The sequence below is a fragment of the Simochromis diagramma genome, unplaced genomic scaffold, assembly GCF_900408965.1.
Source record: "Simochromis diagramma unplaced genomic scaffold, fSimDia1.1 OVJJ01000107.1, whole genome shotgun sequence".
NCBI classification, from domain to species: domain Eukaryota; kingdom Metazoa; phylum Chordata; class Actinopteri; order Cichliformes; family Cichlidae; genus Simochromis; species Simochromis diagramma.
Genome location: NW_024387209.1, coordinates 5,455,144 through 5,478,649, shown reverse-complemented (window position 1 = coordinate 5,478,649; position 23,506 = coordinate 5,455,144). Strand labels below are relative to the sequence as shown.

Sequence of the window (23,506 nt, the reverse complement as noted above, 5' to 3'; positions counted from 1 at the left end):
AAGCTAACGAAACAGCACAGACACAGTGAGTGAATACTTTGGCTATAAATTAGGTAGTGAGTACACAGAAAGTGTGCTTCGGATGAAGCACGTGAAGATTATACTATGAGAAAATAATGTATTTTAAAGTTGTTAATTAAATTGCTAAGCAGATAAGCTACTCAGAAACACCACTGTGTTTGAGCAGGAACAGGAAGTGATACTCTACCGCAGAGCGAGCGAGGGAACAAAAAGAGCGAACTCTCCTGCAGATCTTGTTCTTAAGCCTCAGATTATTCAAGGAAAATGTTCATGCAACAAACTGCAAATTATGCGCAGCGCTCAACTGTAGCTTTCAAAAGAAATTTCTTCAGATTCACCGTCCAACCCATCTTCTTTCATCAGCCTTTCAAATGGACTAATTTCATGCAGCCTTTAATTATGCCATCTTTCAAGGCAAATGCAGTAGGAGGAGGAGGGTGGCCCTGAAATAGAGCAAAAAGAAATGATGATGATAGAGGAGACTAAAGAGAGGGAGGGAGTTTGAGAGAGAGAGAGTAAAAGAAGGAGGTGTTGGGGGGGGGTTGAAGAGGGAGCTCCTTTCAGTTTGCAGTAATCGCTCATCCAGGAGCCGTGTTGCACTCAGGGATATTTGGGATTTTTCAGTCTGGATTCTGTAGTTCGGGGTCGTGCTCTCGCTGACTTCCTCTCTTGCACAGCGATTTGTGTGTGAGGACGCTGCATGTCTGGCATGCAGACATGGGCCCCTCGTTGCACTCTAGGATTATCGTCTGCCTGGCCCTCACCTTGGCTCAGGTGATCGCCGTGACCTGCCAAGAAGATACTAAGAATGGTGAGCGATATCCACCAAGTTATGACTTCTTTTGCTGTTCTCTGATTGGCTTTCCGTGTTGATACCTGATAGGAATCCTTCCTGTTCTTCTGTGGGCTTTTGTTCTGATAACAGGTTTATAAAATCACCAGTTCATGTGCTTAATTGATCAAGGTTTTCATGTTTTTCTTATATAATAACAATGTTTTCCTTTGATTTGTTGCCTTCTGATTTTTCATGATTCAACAAGGCTTCTGAAAACACTTTAATCCGTATTTTTATAAAACTTATATGTTCATATTCTGTGTTATCCCCCCCCCCCCCCATTATATCCACGTTTTATTTATTTATTTATTTCCAGAATTTCAGAATGTGGTTGTCCTGTAAAGTTAAACTGGGATGTTCTGCCTCCTAAAGCTCAGACCGCACTGGCCTTGTGGTTTAGGGATGAAAGGTTAAATTCACACCCACAACCAACACCAGAAAGGCTTATCTTGCCTTAATGAGACACCATTCAGGGAAAGCTGCTACAAGCCACTGACCAGGTGACGATTAGTAAAGAAGCTAAACTGAAACTGTTTGAAAGTCTTGAAGTTGATAAAAAGCTTTGACAGTGAAATGACAAAATTTGTGAGGATTTCTCAAAGATGGAGATGTGGCTCATTTCTAAAATTAAATGTCTGAGTAAATGTGATCCTGGGTCAAAAATACTTCCCCCCAACAGGCTGCAGTGCACACTTAAAGAGCACACAGGGCTATTTCAGTGCGAGGTCGAGGCTGAATGAAGGGGTTCGGAGTGCCACGGCTATAATGATGTGGCCTTGTGGATGGAATGGACAAAAGAAGGCCACTAATTTTGGTCAGACTTCAGGCCAGTTGCAGACAAGACACACCCAGACTAAGACTATGCTGAATATGAAATATGCATCTCTTACTTTCATCCAACTATACCTCCACTGAAGCATTCATGCTGCAAAGGGATAAACAACAACCTCAAAATATCTGCACCAGCTGTTTTTCGGTCTGAATCTGCCTTTTTTTTTTTTTTAAACAGTAATGTTTATGTATGACATTTTCTCCAGCTATGGCCTGATACGTATCACTTCAGACCAGAAATTATATTTAGGGTAATTTTTGAATAATTAAAAAGTGAATAAGTCATAACCGTGTTTAGAGCCAAGAGGCAAAGGTTTACATGGATATGTAACCTGAAATTCTTTGAAGACTGCTAATTATTAAACTATAAAGACAGGGGCATTCAAATGTTAATTGTAAAATTGAATAGTTTTGACAATTTTCGCATGTCAATTTTTTTGCTTGAGACAACATAATTTATAACAAATACCAAAATATGAAGCTAATTCTGGCAGCTGCTTAGCTTTGTTTTCAGTCAACAAACAGGCTAGATGACTTACTAACTTACAAGTTTCATCTAATTTTTTTTTTAAATCTCTGCAAAACTTTTTTTTTGCAGTTTCTTGACTTTTGTGCTAATTAAACTAATTTTATTTTAATATAAAACATTAATTAGCCTCAGAGGGGCTAATACTTATATTTTACTAACTTTAAACACTATCTTGCTAATGAACAGCTAGCTGTAGCATCATCAGTAGTAAACAGTTCATTCTTAACGAGACATCTAACATCTAAGCGTACCTTACATGTCCTCTAGTTGCTAGCTTAGACCAAAATTAGGCTTTTATCACATTTCACTTTTTCCAGTCTGTGTGCTAAGCTAAACTAAGTCTATATGTTCAGTTTAACATACAGACAATAAGATTTCTCCTTAATCTCAGCAACATATTTAAAAAGTTGGTGTAGCATTGCAGTGTATTCTCTGGTTTCCTGCTTACTTTGCACTGAGTAGGTTATTGTTAGTTTCCAGACTGTCGAATTGCTGCTTAAACATGGCTGACCCCAGCGTCAAGTGTAGCATACAAATTAAAAAGTGTAATTAACATTTTTCATTTCAGATTCAACAAAATATATAAAAAAATAAATCTATAACAAGTGAATGTAACTTTGTCTAATCTTTATTGGTGGACTGCTTATGTTACAGTCCTACCGTTTCCAGAGTATATGTAAAGTATATGTAAAGCTAAGCTATTTGGTGTCATTAGCTTATTTAGCATGAGAGCTATTCTAACTTTTAAAGAGGTTCACGAGTTATTTGGAAGCTCTCGGTGCATATGACCTTGAAACGAGGTAGGTGTTATGCATAAATATCTGACAAAAAGTAAAGATTAAAGTAAATCTGTGAATAAGTTTAATTTTGTGCAGCTACAAACTGTAAATTTGTTGTGGGTTTATCCTCCATTTTTAACTGAAATTTCTGTTGTTTCCTTACAGCAGAGAAGTTCACAAGTCATTTCAAGTCATTTCTAGCTGAAATGCATATACATTTACTGTCACAATACATATGTGACAGTATATGAGTTGTTATGAATGAACTGTGTGATTTATGATGCTGGCCACACGCTTGTTCAGAATTAGAATCAGAATCAGAATTCTTTACTGCTATCCCAAATGAAATTATATTTTGTTGGTATCCTATGTGAGATCTCTAGGTCAAATTTTGGGTTAGATTCTGGAAACTTTCAGGAAACTTACTCATAAGTAAATTGATCTGACTTTTTTTTTCTAGTGGCAGAAACAAACTTCCATACTATCAATATCAACAAGTCCTAGTTTACTTATGTGTGCAAGTTTCTGCACATGTCTGCTTTTCACTGGTTCTTATAGATTTTTTTAAGCAGTGTGTGGATTGGGATTCTTTATTGTGACCCTTTAAATCTAAGGTATAGCCTTCAGGACTGTTCCTGGTTACTCTTGAAACCAAGTTTGTAATGTTGGATTTCTCCATTTCAATCATTTTCATTGTTTTTGAACCTTTAAAAGAGAAAGTATTCAGATGAAAAAAGTAAAATAAAAAGTCATCAAAATATTGACTGTTGGTGTAAAATAAGTATGAGAAATTAGCACAGACTGATTTTATATCACCTTCCCATCCTATTTATTGAAATAAGTTTTAATAAATGGTAAATAACAATATTACAGTTCCTTTTTCATATCATAAATAATCTTAACATGACTCATCCTTCACTTTGTGAATCTCTAGTCTGAAGTCCTGTTTTTGCAAACTGAATATGGTTTAAAAACTAAGCCTGTAGTCAGAAAGCATGGGTGGAAAGCTGAAAAGAAAACCACAGCTAGTCATGATAATTGACCTCATGCTGTACTGTATATATAAGCTATAATCACATAAAAATAGCTGAGGCACTGCCCAAGAGTATAAAGTCTGCAATATAAAGTTTAAGTGAAAAAAACTACATTTTATCTGCAGAAGTGATGAAGAAAAATGAGCTTTTGCAGATTAAATACCAGCGTTAATTACTAGTATTAAGAGCTCTGCTTGGTAAAGACGCTGCAGCTACAGGGTGAAGCAGGTTTCATGGCAGGAGGTTTCTCCGGGTGTGGCACCTCCCAAATAAAGTGAAACCACAGCCTCTGAGCCCAACGTATAATAATACAGCTGCTGTGGTTTCCACTGAAATAACTGCTGCATTTAAGAAGCAGCCTCTCTGGTGGGGAGCGGCTCTACCACATAATTAGTGCTTAGGGACGTCACTAAACTGCCAGGATTAAAATGCACTCAGAAAGCCTGCAGCAGGTGGCCATTTGTACCGCCCCCCGCTTTTTTTTTTATTTTTTATGTTTTTACTGTTTCTTGATGGTTTTGGGATGATTTCATGGCAGGGACACAGCTTCATCCAAGGCCAGCAGGATGAAAGTGCCTAAATCTGCCCTCTTACACTGCATAAATATGTTAATACGTGCTGGCATGTACATTTAATTCAAGAAAATTTTATTTGGGTCATTGAAAACTGAATGTAGGTATAAAAAACTTAAATAAGAGGGTTCTGAAAATAAGTGCATTTTTGTTTATTTTACCCCCAGGACCCTGCTGCTGAACGAGGCAGCTCTGTTTTCTGTCATTTTTCTAAATTACAATATTTAAACAGGCTCCTTTCACCTTATATTTTAGCCCCTGATTAACTGACATGCTGATAGATTTTTGACATGAAAACTACACGTCTGGCTTTGCTTTATGTATATAATTGAGTGACAAGAGACGTCGCTGTTGCAGAGATGATTGCATACTTGCATACAGACACTTTTATCGTCGCATTCGCAGCCAGGAGCTGTCAAATTCAACCACAGTCTAGTCACTGACTGCTCAGAAGCAATTTACCTGAAAGTGTCTGTCATGAGGGAGAAGGATGTTCGTGGAGATTCTTAGTAATAAGATCAAGTGTCTCAGTTTGAAATCAATTTTTTTTCCGTTTATGTTTAGCTGACTTTAAAGGTAAAAGACATCTTTGTAGTTTGCACTGTCCATAGACTGTATGTAAAAGATGGATGAAGGCACCATGACATCACATAAAACCTCAAGCTGAGCATTTGAAACCGGTCACAACAAACAGGCTCTAACCACAAAATTAATAGTCACTGGCTCATTGGCTACTGAGGTGTGGTTAAAGTTCTGTTAGCCAATGAGCATATACTGGCTTGTCCTCTTTCGGACTCAATTAAAGACCATAATGAGTTTCATGCTTTATTCGGTTTGACCTGAGTAGCTGAATACCTGAGCCCCGAAACTCATCAGGAAACAGTTTACTAAGGAAGCTGAGACTTCTATACAACCACAGTCGCCCCCTGTAGGCTGTTTTAAAATATGCACAACATTTAAATCGATTTTTCCTTCACAGAGTTTTATTGCCAAACGATCTACTTTTACTAACCTGAGGGGAAAAAAAACATATATACTGATGGGTAGTTTTTATATCCTCTGATAAGCCACTTTATTAGGTACACCTTGATAGTGCCCAGTTGAGACCTCTTTTGCCTTCAGAACTGCTTTTTCATGGCACAGAGTCAACAAAGTGCTGGAAATATTTTTCAGAGATTTGAGAGATCTCCTGTTCCATCACACCCCAGTGGGGCTCTACTGGTTTGAGATCTGGTGACTGTAGAGGCCATTACAGTTCAGAAACCAGTTTGAGATGATTTGAGGTTTGTGATATTTCATTACATAGTTTTTATTCCAATGCAAGTTATTTCCTTTGGAGGGCATCGCATCATGGATGTGCGGCAACTGCGTGATATGGTCATACCAGCGTGGACCAAAATCTCTGAAGAATGTTTTTATGGCACAAGGAATTAAGGCCGCTCTGAAGGAAAAAGGCGCTCCAACCATGTAATTAGTAATGTGTACCTAATAAAGTGGCCGGTACTAACTGACGTTGGGTGGGTGCACTTTCAAAGATCACTGTTGCTCAGGATGAAACTTGCTGAAAAGCTGCTTTGATAAAGGACTTAAACAGCTTTGACAGGATTTAATCATGATTACGGTAACAAGCATTTTGCTCTGTGCGAGTCACGGTGCGCTAGGTTCACTGCTGCTTTTTGTTGAGAAAATTGGAGTCTGCTGGGCGCCACATGCTCCTAAAGAAGTTTTAAAATCCATATATTTTTAGTAAGAAATGTGAGTGAATCATTCGTCCTGTTGGTGTGGTCTTCCTACTGTATTTCCCACACCAGTGAGGAGAGACTCTTCCTGTAACCTCATAGCAAAAACACTGAACATTTCTTGTTCAGGCTGTGAGGTTTTACAGTACATGGTAGGGTCACTGAACTCATGTCAATTTGATTATTTTAGATATTATACTGCCTTAAATTGGAAAAAAAAAAAAAAGTAAAGACACTGCAGTACAGTAGTACCTCTCCTTGTAGATAAGGTGCTGTTCTCCACAACCCTACATGGGACTGAGTCCCATGTACGGTGATTTTTAATTAACCTTCACACAGCAGTTTAGAGAAAGTGGTGCAGAGTGCACTTATTCTATATCCCAAACAGCACTGCTTCCATTTTACATATCTATTGAATAAATTAACTCTTACTTAAAGGGCAGCTGGTGCATCCTGATGGATTAATATACATCACATTAAAGACGGGGTTTGTGTTGCTGTAGATCTACTGCTCCAGAAGAAATACCCTCTCTCTGTGGTTGATTTAAAGAATATTAATACACACATACCTCTCCAGATGTTGATTGCTGCTCTGCTTGACTCAGACAGCTGTACAGAAAATGGAAAAGTCTACCGCAACTATGAGACATGGAGCCCAGAGCTGTGTCGGGTCTGTGTGTGCGACTCGGGGGCTGTAGTGTGTGAGGACGAGGTGTGTGAGGAGCTGAGTGGCTGCCAGATGGCGGTGACTCCAAAGGGCGAGTGTTGCCCCGTGTGCTCAACTCACACGACAGAACCTAAAGCAGGTAAACCACTGCAGCTCTACCTTCAGTATGGGGATATAATCCACCTGCAGCTCCCTTTCAGCTGGTCATTGTGAGGTTTTCAGTACAATGTGTTTTTGTATACAGCTGGTGATATGATAACAAAGCTGCTGGCAGGAAAACAGATTCAGTTGTTTCTGGTCAATTTGTGGTTTGAGCCAAATCTGCTGAAGCTGCTTTTAGCTGCTATGCTGCTCACATCTGGAAAAAACTTTCAAATCTAAATTGTGGAAACATCTACTTGCATTTTGTAGTGATGTACTGTTACAGTGCTTAGCACCCAAGAAGGCCTCTGTTAGCCAGCTGAGGACTTCCTGAGTTGAGTTGTCTGTGTGGTTCTCTCCAGTACCTCCAGTTCATCCCACAGCCTAAAAACATGCAAGCTATGTTAGGCCCAGGCCACAGAATGACTCCAGTTGTGACCCCTAAAAATTTATATTCCCATGTCAGTCAGTCAGTCAGTCTCCACACCAGGATTGGGATGAGTTACCACCACCCCAAGTACTCAAGTAAGTAAGCATCTGTTGTGGAGAAGAGAGCCGAGCATAAAAGCAAAGCTTTTGATTTACCATCAATCTAAGTCTTTACCCTCAGCAGTAGTCATGACCTCTGGGTAGTGAATGAAAGAATGAGGTCAGGGATACAAGTGGCTGGCCTCTCCCTTAGAGATAGGTTTAGGAGCTCCATCATTTGGGAGGGGCTCGGAGTAGAAGCACTGCTTCTCTACATTGATGGGATCCAGTTGAGGTGGTTCGGGCAGGAACCAGGATGCCTCCAACATCCTGCGTCGTCTCCTAGTTGACATATTCCAGGTATATCCTACCAGGAGGAGGCCCAGAGGCAGACCTAGGACATGCTGGAGAGATTATATCACTTGATTGGGCTGGGATCTATTCTGTCTTTCCCTTCAGATGAGTTAACTGGATAAGCGATATTTAATAGATGAATGGATGAATGGCTGTAGTTGTCGAGTGGATGGTGAAGGCTGCTGGCAATTGCCATGAAATCGGTCACAAAGAGGCTGCTGCACCAGAAAACTCCTTATGATTGCCTTGGTTGGTAGCAGTTTTCATGGGAAGCAGCAACTCATCTGAAATCACTGGCCAACTTGGGAATGAGTGGCAATAAAACTGAAGAGCATTCACCTTCAAAGTAAAAGTTGACCTTTTGAAACAACCTTTACTTTGAAGGTGATTGTTCACCATTTACACTTTTAAAATGTAACTGTAATTTAGCCAGTAGTTAGCAAGTGCAGACAAGTCATTGTCTTGCTTGCAAACTACGGGAAACTGCGGAAATCTGCTAGCAACCATTACATTGGATTCCTAACTTACTAGAGAGGGCAAAAACTGTGTCTCATTGATGAAACCCTCACAATGACGTACGGGCTGTAAGGGACTCACCCACGATACTCATGCGGCTGCTGTTCTGTCTCATGAAGATACCTGCACAGAAAATGGCACGACCTACTCCAACAATCAGATATGGAGCCCAGAGCCGTGTCGAGTCTGTGTGTGTGACACAGGGACTGTGGTGTGTGAGGAGGTGGTGTGTGAAGAGCTAGGCGACTGTGAGACCACTGTGGCGCCTCAGGGCGAGTGCTGCCCTGTGTGCTCAGCAGCCACGCAACAGCCTCCGAACACGGACAATAAAACTGGTAATAAATATTTTGAGCTTCATGTTGGACAGATTCAAACACTGGGATGTCTGTTCCATAAATATCCACACTGCTTTCCCACTTTTTACTACCTGTGGTATTCTTATAACAAGTGTGATTTGTCCTGTGTGCTGCGAATCACGACCTTATGGCCCTTTTTATTTACTACAGCACATCTTCACAGCACTACAGAGACAATAATTGAACATTTTGTCAGTGGAAATCAAAAAAACCAAAGGAAAGACACAAATTCTCAAGTCATAGAGGTCCTCTAAGTATTGCTTGAGTTTTCCTCTGTATTGGTTATGATCAAAACCAGTATAAAAGATGGACGTTGCCTCTGTGACGTCACTCGCTGGTTGTTGACGTCCTGTTTCCACCATTGCTATCTTGGTTGCGAATAACCAAATGTGTCAAAACTTGTCATTAGCAAGTTGTTAACCAATGAGTGAGCAGTAAAGCACTGCAGTCAATCTATTTTTTCCCCCAATCAGAGTTATCGCCATCTTGTGGCCTTCAGGTAGAATGCAAGAATAAGGCACCCACATTTGCTTCTGTTGTTTTGTTTTTTTAACTACACTTAACTTATTTTACTATTGATGGACAGGGTACTGCCACTAGAAAAATGTGTATTTCCTCACCTGCTGGCGGCTGGTTGCTGGATGGCAGTCATTAATTGAAATCAGCAACACCAAAAACCTAGTTACAATTGCATTTGATGTTATCAGCCTCAAGTTTGCATGGAAGATCCAAAGTTGACTACAACCAATTGTTGACTACTTGCTGAAAAGCAGAGAAACTAAAAAAAGGCACAACTTTTACTTTGATGGTGAATTGTCTCCATTTGTGTGCAACTTTTCACAATTTTACATCTACTCCAGGATTAGCTAGTCTCTGGAGACAAATCCCAAACTGCCAACAACCAAACTGGTCACAATGAGTTTTTCATCAGCCAGTCGGGGAATACATTCTTCCCCATCATAACCAGTAGATGACCAATGGTCATTGACCAGTCTGTAGGGCTGTGTGACTGGGACCTTATTCACTTAATGCTACAGGGTCACATGCCCGAAAGAAGATAGAGGTCATATGATTGAAAGAACTTAATAACTGAAAAAGAACAAAGAAATACATGTAAAACGTCTTAAGACATCACCTCACCTGAACTGCATAAATGCGTATCAAGAAGTCAAAGGAAGTCCAGAAGTGCTTCATCAATTTATTAAGTAATTTTGTAAAAATTGTTTTATTGCTAACAGGTAGCTTGAGGTTTTTCTAGAAGGAGAGTTCATCAGTAGTGAGATAAAGTCTGGGCTAAATGAGATTAAAACAAAGAACGTTTTAAAAGGGATTTTATTTAAAAAAAAATGTCTGTTTGCTAACTTTCAGTAAGTGTAACGAGTGTTAGCATGCTGACCTGTGAGAATTAGCCCCAAACACAGAGCAGAGATAGTGCTTATGGGAATGCAGTGATATTGAGTGGAAGACAGAGACTGTGAATCAAGTAATTATGATGGGGGCAAAGGTGGAACTGAGTTAACAAAGTTACAGTGACTATGCACATAGAAGGAGGTGGTTGGGGTCGATGGAGGGTCAGTAAAACACAGTTAAGTTCCCATTTCAAACTGTTTGAATTAAGCATAATTATTCCATACACTTAAGGAGAATTTTTTGTGCTTTTTCTCAAAATACTGCGGCATATATTCATATTAAAAATTATCAAGACTTCAAATAATATGTGATTACTTTGTTAGAGTAATCACTCAGTTTTCTTGCTCTGACTAGTTAGTTCCCAAAAGTATTCTACTTTACCAATGAGCAGACTTGTCTTGACAAAGTACAGGAAGTAGTAGGAAGTTGCTCATAATCATTGGGTGCTGCCCCTTGGCTGTTTTCCCAGAAGTTGTCCAATCAGAAGAAAGTGGCCATTTAAGGTGGGATCAGTAAAAGGCAGTAAAATGAAATGAGGGGCTACATAACGGGCCAGTATGAGATAAATAAAACTCTTTATGAACTGTGACACAGAAAGTTAGTCTGATGGTGTCACAGAGTGAAAGTAGAAAGCTGGGAATGAGTTTAACTGGTCCTCTGTAATGGCATTTTAAGTTGCCTCATGGCTCCATCTGTGTTGCAACCCAGTAACAGGGCAAAATAGACACACCAGTCCACTGTGTACATTTCATGCTTTGCCTCTCCAAAAACTGAAATGGACACACAGGCAGAAGTTGCTTTACCAGCAGGGGGAGATCATATTGCTTTCTTCAGTAAAACTGGCAGAGCAAAAGTGCAAACCCATAAACTACTAATCCACAATGATGCTTTAATGATCTTTTAGCTACTATATTATATACAGCTGACACAGAAAATGATACTGAAGTCAGCTGCTGTTCTTTGTCATAAAGATTCCTGTACAGCGGATGGCAAACTCTACTCCAACAATCAGATATGGAGCCCAGAGCCGTGTCGAGTCTGTTTGTGTGAAATGGGGACGGTGGTTTGTGAGGACATGGTGTGTGAGGATATAGGTGACTGCCAGACCGCAGAGATCCCAGAGGGCGAGTGCTGTCCTGTGTGCTCAGTCACTCAAACTGGTAAAACTGGAATGAAACCTGCACATTTGTCCCGGCGTCAGTGGTACTCTGCTCTCTCTTACAGCCCGATGCCCTCCTTTTCAAGCTCCGTCCTCTGCACACCACTGTGAAATGTTGTTCTTGAACCTGTACCGAGTTTCCCTTTCAGTTTGCAAAAGGAATACATGAAGTTTTTGCCAGATAAGTTCACTTCTCTCAACTAAATGTGTGCAATAAAAACTTTGGAGGTAGCTTCATTCTTTTGTGTTTCTTAGAAGAAATAATGGAGCTGCGACCAGTTTTACTGCCACACACCCAAAAAAAAAAAAAAAACAAGCTGAGAAAGTAACTTATTCAACAAATAAGGTGTATTCCTCTGGGAAATCAACATCTTCTTTGTCATGTTTAATGCTTTTTTGTAATTTCTTTACATGCACCTGTGATGATGTATTTCTGCTGCTCTAAGCACAAAGTTCAGCTTAATGATGCACCAGAAGGATGATTGTGGGCATGGTCGTGAGATTCATGCATGTTAGAGTAAGATGCTGGTATTTTAAGGACTAGAAAACACACATACTTTACATTTTTTGACTGTATTTTTGAAGGAACCCAACAGTATGGATTCATAAATGAGTATGTTTTATTTTTAAAATGTGTGTTTTCCAGTAAATTTGCAAAGTTGTGGGAATTTCCATTAAAATGTAGATCCTTTTTTTAAAATCCAGTGACAGCCCGTTGCAGCACATACTAACTGAGTTTCTCTTTCATGAAGACACCTGCACAGAAAATGGAAAAGTCTATGCTGACAATGACATGTGGAGCCCGGAGCCGTGTCGGGTGTGTGTGTGCAATAAGGGGACCGCCATGTGTGAGGACGTGGTTTGCGAGGACCTCGGTGACTGCCAAAAAACGGTGACCCCAGAGGGCGAGTGTTGCCCTGTGTGCTTGACTGCAGCTTCAACATTGATTCCCAGTACAGACCCTGCAACAGGTAAAAAGTCCATTTTATGTGATTGAAAATATAATTTACTATATGGTTGATCCAGGGCTGGACGAGCCTTTAATGAGGCCCCAGGGCAGAAATTTTTTGCTGGTCCCCCCGCAACAAGTTTTTGATCAAATATGTGTTGATTAGCTGAAATTAGCCTGAAAAAACAAAACAAAACAACAAAAACTCGTTAAAAAACTTTTTAAAATGTGATGAGTGAAACTACAAGGGTGCTCTGTGAACAGAGGTGCCTCCAGAATTTGTACATAGCGGCGGCCATATGAGGGCCAGTAAAAAATATTGGGTTGGCACATCTGTTGTCAAATATAGGTTACTTGAAAAAAAAGTAACCTAACCTATAAATAAAATAAGTAACCTATAGAACAGAGAGACAGAAAATAATTATATGTCTAGTTAATTTCCTGATATTAAAGTTGACATCACTGAAAAATAGGTACATATGAAAACCAAATAACATTTTTAAATCCATAATTATCTGTTTTAATTTATTGACTGACTGATTGATTGGCAGTCCCAACCAGCACTTTAATGATTCTTCCTCTCTATTGTGTTCACATTTATTGAAATTATTACCAATATTTCGCAGTCTTGCCGGGGGTGGCCAGTGCCCCCCCAGACCCCCCCTTGGTGACGCCCCTGTCTGTAAATGGAACTTCAGTCCATACCACAACAATGAGTATGTTATAAAATGAAAAATCGAATTTTTAAAATTTTCTAATTCATAATGTAAAAAAGGAAATGCTGTTATGATGATGTATTGTTTATGAGTTTATGTGTACAGGGGAAGGAAAGGAGATCACGGTTATTTGTTGCTCCCAAGAATGTGTAAATGAATTTCCTGGTTGTCTGTCCATCTGTTTGAGCCATTTTGGGGGTTTTTTCTTGCAGCTGCAGATGAGAAGAAGGAGGAAAACTGCAAAGTCAATGGGGAGGTCTACCATCACAATGACATCTGGAAACCCGAACCTTGTCGCGTGTGCGTCTGTGACAACGGCGTCACTGTCTGTGATGAGATACAGTGCGAGGTCCTGTCAAACTGTGAGAAGGCTGTCACGCCCGCGGGAGAGTGCTGCCCTGTGTGCGACAACTTCGCAAGTGCCAGCAGGATGATAGGTGAGACAGATTTACCTGCATCCAGAAGAGAGATGCTCACTTTGTGTTAGATTTACACCCCTTATAAAACTTAGATACTTTATTTTATGTCTTATCTTTATTTAAAGGGTTCTTTAAAGGGTAAGATTTACTACATAAATTGTGAAAAATAAAATAAATAAAAATATTTTTTTCTCTTTTTTTCCGCAAGAAATTATGGGCCTCAAGGTAAGTCATACAGTCAGTTAAGAAAAATATCTTAAATTAGGAACATTGTCACTAAAAAGTGTTGCTTGGCTTTATTTTTAGGGGCAAAAGGGTGAACCAGGAGACATCCCATATGTAAGTAAAAGGAAAAAGTTAGGCGTTAGTGCACTTTGCATATAAATTTAACTTTTTTAATTAATTATGACTAGATAAAAGTCTTAATAATTCATTTAATGAACTTAATTTTTCTTGTGTTGTGAAGGTGGTGGGGATTCCTGGACCTTCAGGACCCTCGGTGAGCTTTTTTCTTTCTTTCATCCCCCTCTCTGTCCTTGTTATCTTTCTGTTTGCTGTCACAGTATTACACATGATAACTGGAGTCACAGTAGAGGGCAGCAAAATGCAATACTAGCATGTGTTATTACAATTACCAGGACAAATACTTTCATGTACACCGTAAAAAAAAAAAATCCTAAAAAAAAAGTAATATTCTGGCAGCTGGGGCGCCAAAATAATACCAGAAAATACCAGAAAATAACTTTCTCATGAAAATACGGTTATTTCCAGTAATGACAATACAGTTTGTTGCCCTAATTTTACATGCGATTTTGCCTTTTTCAAGTGCTTTTAAACATTAAATTAGGAACATTTTAATGTGATTAAACAATGAACTTACCTATAAACAAGGTCAATGAATGCGGCAATACGAATAATAATACTTCAATGTACAGAAATATACAGTTAACAGTTGGTTTAAATAATAATGGATTGCATTCATATAGCGCTTTTTGAGACCCTAATAGCGCTTTACAATTCCACTTCATAATTCCCCTCTGGCCATCACCAGCAGGTGGTAGGTGAAGTGTCTTGCCCAAGGACAAAACGACTGAGAGCATCTGAGCCAGGGCTCGAACCGGCAACCTTCTGATTATAAGGCGAACTGCCAACTCTTGAGCCACGATCACCCTAAATAACAATAATAATAATAATTATTTGATGTAAAAAAAGTTCATAAGAATCATTTTATATATTTTCCATAGCATTACATTTGAATTTAACAGTTCAGTCTTTCAAATAACGGACAAATATTTGTGAAATTATGATACATTTGTGAATGTATTTTAACAATCTAAATATGCATCTGTACAGACAGATACATTTAAAAAACAAGAAAATTGTGTTTTATGACACTTACAGTGATTTTACGTTAATTTACATTTGAAGTCTATTATGTGAATAGACTAGAAGAACAGTACAGAACTGTAAAATACACAGTAAAATACTTTTATATTATAATTTTTTTTATAGTGTATTTTCACTGCATGATTATTCCAGTAATTAGACAGTGACGAATGTTTCAATGCTCTTATGGCTTGTTCTCTTTGCTCAGGGTCCTCCAGGGGCTCAGGGAAGCCCTGGACCAAGAGGCTTTAAAGGCAGACGGGTAAGTTGAAACCAATACACAGGGAACTAGTGGACCTATGAGTTAATAGGTGATGTTCACGATAAAAGAAAATAGCTCCTGCAACTGTTATACTACCACAGTTAATGTTTAATTGCTGGATAGTTTAATTTAAACACAACATCATAACTAAAAATCTGTTTGTTTGTTTTGGTGAGAATGCTACATAGCAATGCTACAATGCAACTTCAACTGCAGCCCCGCAGTTCATCAACATGTTAAACAAGATGTTTTTTAGGTGCTGCCTCTTTAATGCTGGGCTTACACTGTGCGATTTTTTGCCCCATTTTGAGCCGATTTTTGAGTCGTGCGACCGTTTTGGTGATCGGCCTGATTTTGGCCTTCATCGTCTGTGTCTTGTGCATCGTGTAGTATACGTGGGGTAACGAGAAGCGATTAACACCTCACTAGTCATTTGTCGGTTGCGAACTAAACGGCTCTTAGACCCGGATCTTTGACGTGAACGACGCGAGCCGCCTCCTTATTACGGAGCCCCGCAGGGGACATGGGAGAAAAAAAAATTAAGACGGACTTTTGCGAGATCTCGCAAAAGTTTTGCGAGATCCCGAGTTTGTTTTGCGAGATCCCGAGTTTGTTTTGCGAGATCTCGCAAAACTTTTGCGAGATCTCGCAAAAGTCCGTCTTAATTTTTTTTTCTCCCATGTCCCCTGCGGGGCTCCGTACCTTATCGCAAGCCGTGGGTTTTTTTTTTTCTTTCTCTCACCCTCTCTCTCTCGCACTTTTTTTCCGCTTCACTCCGCATGCGAGCCTTGTCTTGTGCTTTTGCGCTGGGAAGAGGGGGAGGGGTGGTAGTTACACTCACAGTAGCACAGGAACAGAGCGGGAGGGAGAGAAAGAGAGCCAGAGGCAACAGCGTCACATTAGAAAGGTATAGTAATCATCCACAACTAATTTCAGTTGCAGATGATAAAGGATTCAGAAAGTTTATTCATGCAGGTCCATATGACAGAGAATATGCATCTTCTTTTTGTTTTCATATTATAATTTATATTTAATTGTGTTGTGGTTTGTAGTGTTTTGTGTTGTTTCACTTTAAATTTGTTTAAAAGGAAAAAGCTGAAAATTTAAATAGTTAAAAGTTGAAATGTGAATAGTTGGTTTTTGTATTATATGATTTATTTATTACATTTTATGTGGAGTGAATAAATAAAAGTATATTTACGGTGGCCCCTACAGACAAAGCACGTACAAACTCAGAAGCACATAAAAACTCAGAAGCACGTTAAAAACTCCAAAACACGTACAAAACACAACAGAAGTGCTCCAGGATGCTAGGCGCAGTGTTGAGCTTTTGTTACTTAGTGGCTACACAAGCCAGCAAGTACCAACGACCGGATTTGGTGTGTGGTAGTAACAGGTAAATGAGCATATTTTTTTTTTATTTGAATATATATGAATGCTTGTGTATAAATACACAAACAATACACACATGCTTTCAATTGTGTAATTTAAGTGATCTAGTAGCTCTGTTTTGGAAATTCAGTTAACGCTAGAAATGTGTTTTGGAGTTTGTACGTTTTTTGTCTCTAGGGGCCACCGCATATATTTATATATAAACATATATAAATAAAACAATTTTTTTTTACATTAGTAATTCCTTTTGTGCATAATTTTATATTATTGTTAATAATAAATTAATTAAAGCAACATAACAACCTGAAGAGCCGGTTTGGAGCCGAAGGAGCCGGATCTTTTTAGTGAGCCGAGCCGAAAGAGCCGGTTCTCTGAAAAGAGCCGGAAATCCCATCACTACACCTCACGACCAGCTCCTGATCATCAATCGCTTGGTCGTGACCATCGTGAGGCTGTCACCGCAGCTTCTCACACTGCGCACGCGCAAACACAAATGTCAGCGAAAAAGACGGCGCAGCACGGCAGTGCAGCGTGTGATCTGGACACAAGCCATGGAGGCACAACTTGTAGAACTATGGCAAGCTTATCCGAGCCTTTTCAATGTGGCCTCACAAAATTGTCAAGACCACAACAACCGTGAAAATAGTTGGATGTACACTGCTGCTCAATCACAGCTGCCTGATCAATGTTTTTCATTTGCAATTTAGCAAAGTTGATGGTGGTGGTGTGCGTGTCTGTGTGAGTGAAAGACAGAGAGGGAGAGTGAGCGACAGAATTTCTGTTATAACCTTCATTTTACGGTGAGCACTCAGGTCACATCAGAGCTTCGGTGTGTGAGACCCTGCATCGTGACCTATGAACTTCTAACCCCTGCGAGTCAATCGTGCAGTTTGAGCAGAAGCTGAAACGCAACTGAAAAAATTGCACAGTGTATGACCAGCTTTAGGTCCACCTCCTTTTAGTCAGTTTCTTCTGATTGGCTGACTTCTGGACAGCTGTAGAGGGGCAGCACAGTGTGCTTGTGAGCTGTAGTGAGTCTTTAGCAGTTTAACATACAAATAAGTTGATGACAGGCTGATGCCAGATATTGATAAAGATATAAACAACATTGGCAATCATGTATTACTTTAAACACGTTTTAAAGTTTATCCCATATTTAATATGAACATTCAATAGTGTAGCATAAAATAGCCAGTCATGGTAAAGATTGTAGTGTTTTGCTTATCAGGATGTAATAAAAGTCATCAGATCCTTAGCAGGTTCAAAAATGAGGCAACAACCCAAGAGCTACATGTCAGACTCTGTAGGCCTCTGTTATAGGTTGTTTGGAGAGGTTTCCAGGAAAACGCCTCTTCTCTCTAAGAAAAAACATGCCAGCACAGTTAAGGTTTGCAAAGCTGCATCTGAGCAAGCTACAAAAGACAGATAAAGCTTGACCTTAACAGCACAGCAGCAAATCTACAACAGAATGAGTGAAAAAGAAAAGAATCAAAGTGCTGCAGTGGTCCAGTCCATGTCCAGACCTCAATCCAGTTAAAATACTGTGATGGGACCTTAAGAGAGCTGTGCATAAATGAACAACCAAAAATCTCAATGAAAATCTCAAGCGTGGACCGATACTCCTCCACCACAGTGTGAGAGACTGATAAAGCCCCACAGGAAATAATTTTGTCAAGTTGTTGCTGCTAACAGTGTTCAGTAGCTGCCAGCTACTGAATGCTGGGGGGTTCTTAGTTTTTCAAGTATAAAGGTGCATTAAGCACCTCAAGGCCCTCAAAGTCCTTAAGTAGATGCAGCGAATCTGATACCACACCCTCTCGTTGACATTTACACATTATTCACATGTGGATAACTGTAGTAAAATCATAAACTGCAAACAAAATGTCAGAATTAAGCTTCTGGTCATGTAACCAGTCAGTACCTTCTGGGTGCCACTCATTAACCTATGCAAATTGCAGGGTTTCCCAGGGCCTCCAGGATTTGATGGTGAGCCCGGTATACCAGGAAATCCAGGAGAACCGGGATCACCTGGGCATCCCTCGCACCCTGGGGTGAGCTGCTCTCCAACTTCTTTTAATTAGTTAATGCAAATTTCATAAGAAAAAAACCAAACAAATCAAATTTTCTCCATGAATGATTAATTTTGGATCAACCTCTTCCTGGTAGGGTAACCTGGTGACACAGATGGCTTCGGGTTTTAGCGAGAAGTCGGGTCCATCTGCAATGCTAACAGGATCCAGGGTGAGCACTTTTAAACTGCATATTTTACATATGCAAAGTCCGGAAGCTTGAAGAGTTTAAACTGCAGTGCATAATCGTTTGCCATTTCAGGGTGAAGCAGGACCACGAGGACTTCCAGGACCGTCTGGACCACCAGTGAGTCTTTATCTCTAATGAAGTTTTAGAGCCAAATATTAGTTTTACTTTGTAGGAAGTGTGCCTAAAAATGTGACCTTTAATTTTCCTGCTCAGGGTCCTGCTGGTGGTCAAGGAATTCCTGGAGAAGCTGGAGATCCAGGACTGATGGTACAGTCGTTTCTTCATCTTGGATTAACTCTAATGCTTCTTTACATGTTAAAGAGTTAAATTTAAATGTGACTGTACGTGTGTGTCTGCAGGGGGAGCCGGGTCATCGAGGACCTGATGGACCACCAGGAAAACCTGGACTTGATGTGAGTCATGTAACAGATACTGGTGAGGATTCTTCTTTTATCTGTAATTATTCCATAACCACCTGATGGTCTTTTCCAGGGACAACCCGGACCTGCAGGAGCAACCGGAGAACCAGGATACCCAGGATCAGCGGTAACCAGTTGTCATGCCAAAAAATATTTAATCCTACTATTGTCATGATAATAGTGATACAATAACCTACTCTAATCTGAGAGACAGTGAGCGAAAACGCGATCAGGAATGATGTGATTACTTTTGAATACAGGGTGCAAGAGGATTCCCAGGACTTCCAGGTAATCCAGGACTGAGAGGGCACAAAGTAAGTCCTTTTTCCTCATTATTACTCATTAGTTTTCATGTATGAAATATCAAGAACTAACCAGTCTGTGAATTTAAACCTCTACAACAGGGACACAGTGGACTTGTTGGACCAAGAGGCAAGGCTGGAGCAGCTGGAGTGAAGGTAGCTAACTCTCACTTTTGAGAGAATAGTTGGAATTATAGTTTAAGTCTTAAAGGAACAATATTCAGTGCAGTTGCTTTAAAGTATCTAAAAAAAATTATTTAATGGTTCGACGGTGTCCAAATACAAGCTTGTGAAGTTAGCTGGTGATTCCAGTGACTGTAAATGTCTATGTGCTTTAGCTTTAAACAGAGACACTTTTAGTTAGACAGCTACATCTCAATCACCTGAGAGATGAAACAGAGAGGCTAAATTGGCCCTAATGTATGTAAATATATCAAATTCACTGAATCACACGGCACTCATTTGGCACTGGATTAGTGTTAAATGCCCAGATGTACACTTGTATGCATCTTCGTGCTATCAAGGTGGTAAAAAGATGTTGACCTGTTTAGATGAAATTACCATTGACCCATTGAAGCAAAGAGCATGTATGACCAATGTTCTGTTCTGTGAGGGAGGTTAAACTTTATGGAAGTCAGTTTTTCCAGTTAGGAAGCAGAAACCATCCTGAGCCATTGTGCAGCCTGATTGACGTTTGTCTCAGAACAGCAGAATTGTCAGGCCCGCTGCTGGTTGTGGTACTTAAAAATGAAGTATAACATTTGCCAACGATTCTGATACGTCTGACACACCTGCTCATATCAGTGAAGAGAACAGGGCACCAGTGATGGCCCTGCCAGTTCTGTTGTTTCTGCACAGCGTTGGGCTGTGATTGCAGGTCCCAACAGCCTTTAGTGGGACCTAAGCATGCGGCATGAGGGTTACGTAACATCAATGGACTCTTTGACCTCATGCCAACCTCTTGAAGTCTGTTCCTGACACATTTTGTCAGAAACATCCACGAATAGCCCGATGTGGGTCATTTTGTGGGGCACATGTGATGCTCCTCCTGTTCCTCGGGAGTAGATATCTTTCCTCCTGCTCGATGCTCTGTCCTTCTACACCAAATTCTCCTCACTTGTGTAACGGCCCGTCTCTGGTACACACAGCAGTGTCAAGAACACACACAAAAAAGGCTAAACTAGAGAAAAAACAGTCAGTATGGATAAGGAGAACGCTAATCTATTTAATTTGTGTGAATTGTTGTTGCCTCTACTACAAGCAGCTGAACTGGACACACTATTTTACATAACATTTTCATAACAAAAACTTCATTGCATTTATCTCATGTTTTAGTTTCAGAATGAAACAGGATTTTTAAATTAACTCCAAAATCAAACTCCAAACAGAAATTTGATCACTTGTTTCCACGTTTGAAAGGTTGTTTCGGTCACATGTGCTGCACAATCTGTGCATAACTGCTCGGTGTCTATGATTTGCAGGGTGCTTCTGGTACTCCTGGTGCAATGGGAGCTCCTGGTCCAGTGGTAAGTTAAAAAACACAGTTAAAAAGAGAGGATATTAGTCTGCTGCAGAGATACTGACTCCATCTTTGGTTTCAGGGACCACCTGGGATGCAGGGAGAAAGAGGCCGAGCCGGAACGACCGGCTCTGTGGTATGAGACAAATAATTGAGCCACATGACAAGAAAAGGAAAAAAAAATGCAAAGATATGTTTCCACATTAAGTTATTTATCTTAATCTGTGTTTTTCTCTTAGGGTAAACGTGGCACACCCGGCCATGTTGGTAAACCAGGTCCTCTGGTAAGATCTACTAAATCTACTTTTTCCAACACTTCTGACCACACCGAGGGACACACCTCCTTTCAGACCCTGAGATTATTTCAAAACATAAAAATATAATTTTAATCCTCTAACATGCTTCTTGTTTTAGTGTCTAGCACATCAGAAAATAGAGAAAAATCTCCCTTGTGATTTGAAAGCAGAAGTTAATATCTTTAATTTGCATGTTTTGACTGAACAAAAACCACATAGGACAAAATACTGGATATATGATATTACTCATTATTAAAAAAAAACTTTAGATTAGTTAATTTAATTTGTTTAGTAGAAAAATACTGTTGCTGTTTCCAATCGCAGGATGAAAGAGCAAAATCTGATGGCCGATGTAAGTAAAAAAAACAAAGAAACTGAAGTCCTAAAAGGAAAAAAGAAACAAAAACACAAGGAAACAGAAGAAAAGTAACTCAGGTAGCAGATAAAAGCAAAGGGGGACAAGACAAGAGTACCGATACACTCAACAAGAGAAAACCAAACCAAACTCCGTAAAAACAGACCAGAACAGTGAAGTTTTCCAAAAAACCTCCAAAACTCAACCAATACAGGAAGAAGGAAACTCTGAGCCAAAGCGTCTTTATAATCAGTCCGTCATCAACGAAAGGACAGAAACTCAATCAATGGACAATGTGGGTTTATTATTAATTTATCTGTTCGATAAGGGGCTCCTGTTTTAAACTGCACATTTTTTATTACCACATTTACAGCCATATGTGGTGTTAATGTTAAATATAAATCCTCAAATCAAATCCACAAAGTTAAAATAAGATGTTGTATTTAAATCCAAATGTTTGTTGTTAAAAGTGAAGACATCGGGTTGGTGGTTCGATCCCTGGCTGCTCTGATATGGATGCCAAATATCCTTGGACAAGATACTAACCTCAAAGATAGAGAGCACTTGTGTAGAAAAAGTGCTTGTGTGAATGGGTGAATGAGGCAAGTTGTATAAAGTGCTTTGAGTGCTCAGGTAGAGTAGAACAGCACTATATAAGAACCAGTCCATTTATAATAAAACACTAACCAGTGGCTAATATTTGTCGTGTTGTAATTTTGTTCACGTTAACCTGAATATTTAAATGAAAATTGAGAAAATTAAACAAAATTAAATTTAAATGATCAAGAGTCTGAATGTGTTCTGACAGCATTTCAGCATTTGCCGATGTTTTTATCTTCAGTCATTTTGTCCCCGTCAGCTTAAAGTTGAGGCCATGTTTGGAAAAAATATCCAAATTAAAAATTGTCCAGCCCTGTCAAGAGCATGGCAAACCAACAGGTGGCGCTATAGCCCAAGAAATGTTAACCTATCAGGAGCCAACAAACAATAACACGGTGCAAACTTTGTTGTGAGACAAAATCTATTTTGTTGGTCCACACATAAACACATAGTTCTTTTTTTAAGAAGCTCAGTTTTCAGTGACCTAAATCCCATTTACCAATGGAAAAAACATCAAGATGAGTGGGAAAAACACCGGTGTACATGTGGACAGTCTGAATAATTAGTAATTCAAAGAAAAATTGTATTGACATCCAGCTGTATCCGTTTAGGAAGAATTAACTTGGGGATGTGTTTTTTTTTCTTATTTCTTGCTCCACTGGATTAAAATGGAGGTCCCGCTAGTTTTTTACCTGTTGCCATGGTAAATGTTGGATAGTTGGAGTTGATTGAGCTTAATCGAATCAGCCTATCTGTAACAGGAAACTCAGAGTTACTTACCTGGGCTCTCACAGACCCAGTCCCTGTCTCTGATCCAGCAAAAAAATCACAGCTTCGTTGCACTTGATCATAATAATTTTGGTTGTTCTGCGGTCTCCAACCACTGTTATCCTCAGTGTGACTGCAGTACAGCAAAAAATAAAACTTTAGCTGCTAGAACAACAGTGAAAACCAAACAGAAACCAACACACAACACAAAAACATCCACCACAACTACATTTTATCCTCTAGTTGTTCTTAGTAGCCCATTTGTTTATATTTGGAGCACCATTTACCCAGATTGTCAACAAAATATCAGATTAGATTTTTCTTAAGTATTAAACATACTTTCCTTTAACCACAGGGGCCAATAGGAATCCCTGGTATACCAGGATTTCCCGGTAACCCTGGAATGAAGGTGAGATTATTTGACGCTTGAATTGTAAGGAGTCTGTTTTCATT

The 23,506-nt window shown here is 39.6% G+C and overlaps 1 protein-coding gene across 5 annotated transcripts in view; it reads left to right on the top strand.

Moving 5' to 3' along the window:
• The first annotated feature begins 578 nt into the window (after positions 1-578).
• The window catches only part of LOC120746202 (collagen alpha-2(V) chain-like), a 36,609-nt gene continuing 13,681 nt past the window's right edge, over positions 579-23,506 (top strand). The window contains exons 1-21 of one of the 5 annotated variants that reach the window (XM_040051540.1): positions 6,855-7,146; positions 8,606-8,821; positions 11,224-11,412; positions 12,164-12,382; positions 13,295-13,513; positions 13,704-13,720; positions 13,802-13,834; positions 13,962-13,994; positions 15,090-15,143; positions 18,494-18,586; positions 18,702-18,776; positions 18,867-18,911; positions 19,008-19,061; positions 19,154-19,207; positions 19,287-19,340; positions 19,474-19,527; positions 19,618-19,671; positions 20,997-21,041; positions 21,117-21,170; positions 21,274-21,318; positions 23,409-23,462. In XM_040051540.1, the coding sequence (XP_039907474.1) occupies positions 6,918-7,146; positions 8,606-8,821; positions 11,224-11,412; positions 12,164-12,382; positions 13,295-13,513; positions 13,704-13,720; positions 13,802-13,834; positions 13,962-13,994; positions 15,090-15,143; positions 18,494-18,586; positions 18,702-18,776; positions 18,867-18,911; positions 19,008-19,061; positions 19,154-19,207; positions 19,287-19,340; positions 19,474-19,527; positions 19,618-19,671; positions 20,997-21,041; positions 21,117-21,170; positions 21,274-21,318; positions 23,409-23,462 (1,890 nt within the window). In that variant the 5' untranslated portion in view covers positions 6,855-6,917. Of the gene's footprint in view, positions 833-6,854; positions 7,147-8,605; positions 8,822-11,223; positions 11,413-12,163; positions 12,383-12,992; positions 13,077-13,288; positions 13,514-13,703; positions 13,721-13,801; positions 13,835-13,961; positions 13,995-15,089; positions 15,144-18,493; positions 18,587-18,701; positions 18,777-18,866; positions 18,912-19,007; positions 19,062-19,153; positions 19,208-19,286; positions 19,341-19,473; positions 19,528-19,617; positions 19,672-20,996; positions 21,042-21,116; positions 21,171-21,273; positions 21,319-23,408; positions 23,463-23,506 lie in introns of those variants that run through there. The other 4 variants (XM_040051539.1, XM_040051541.1, XM_040051542.1 and 1 more) reach the window with 4 other exon arrangements.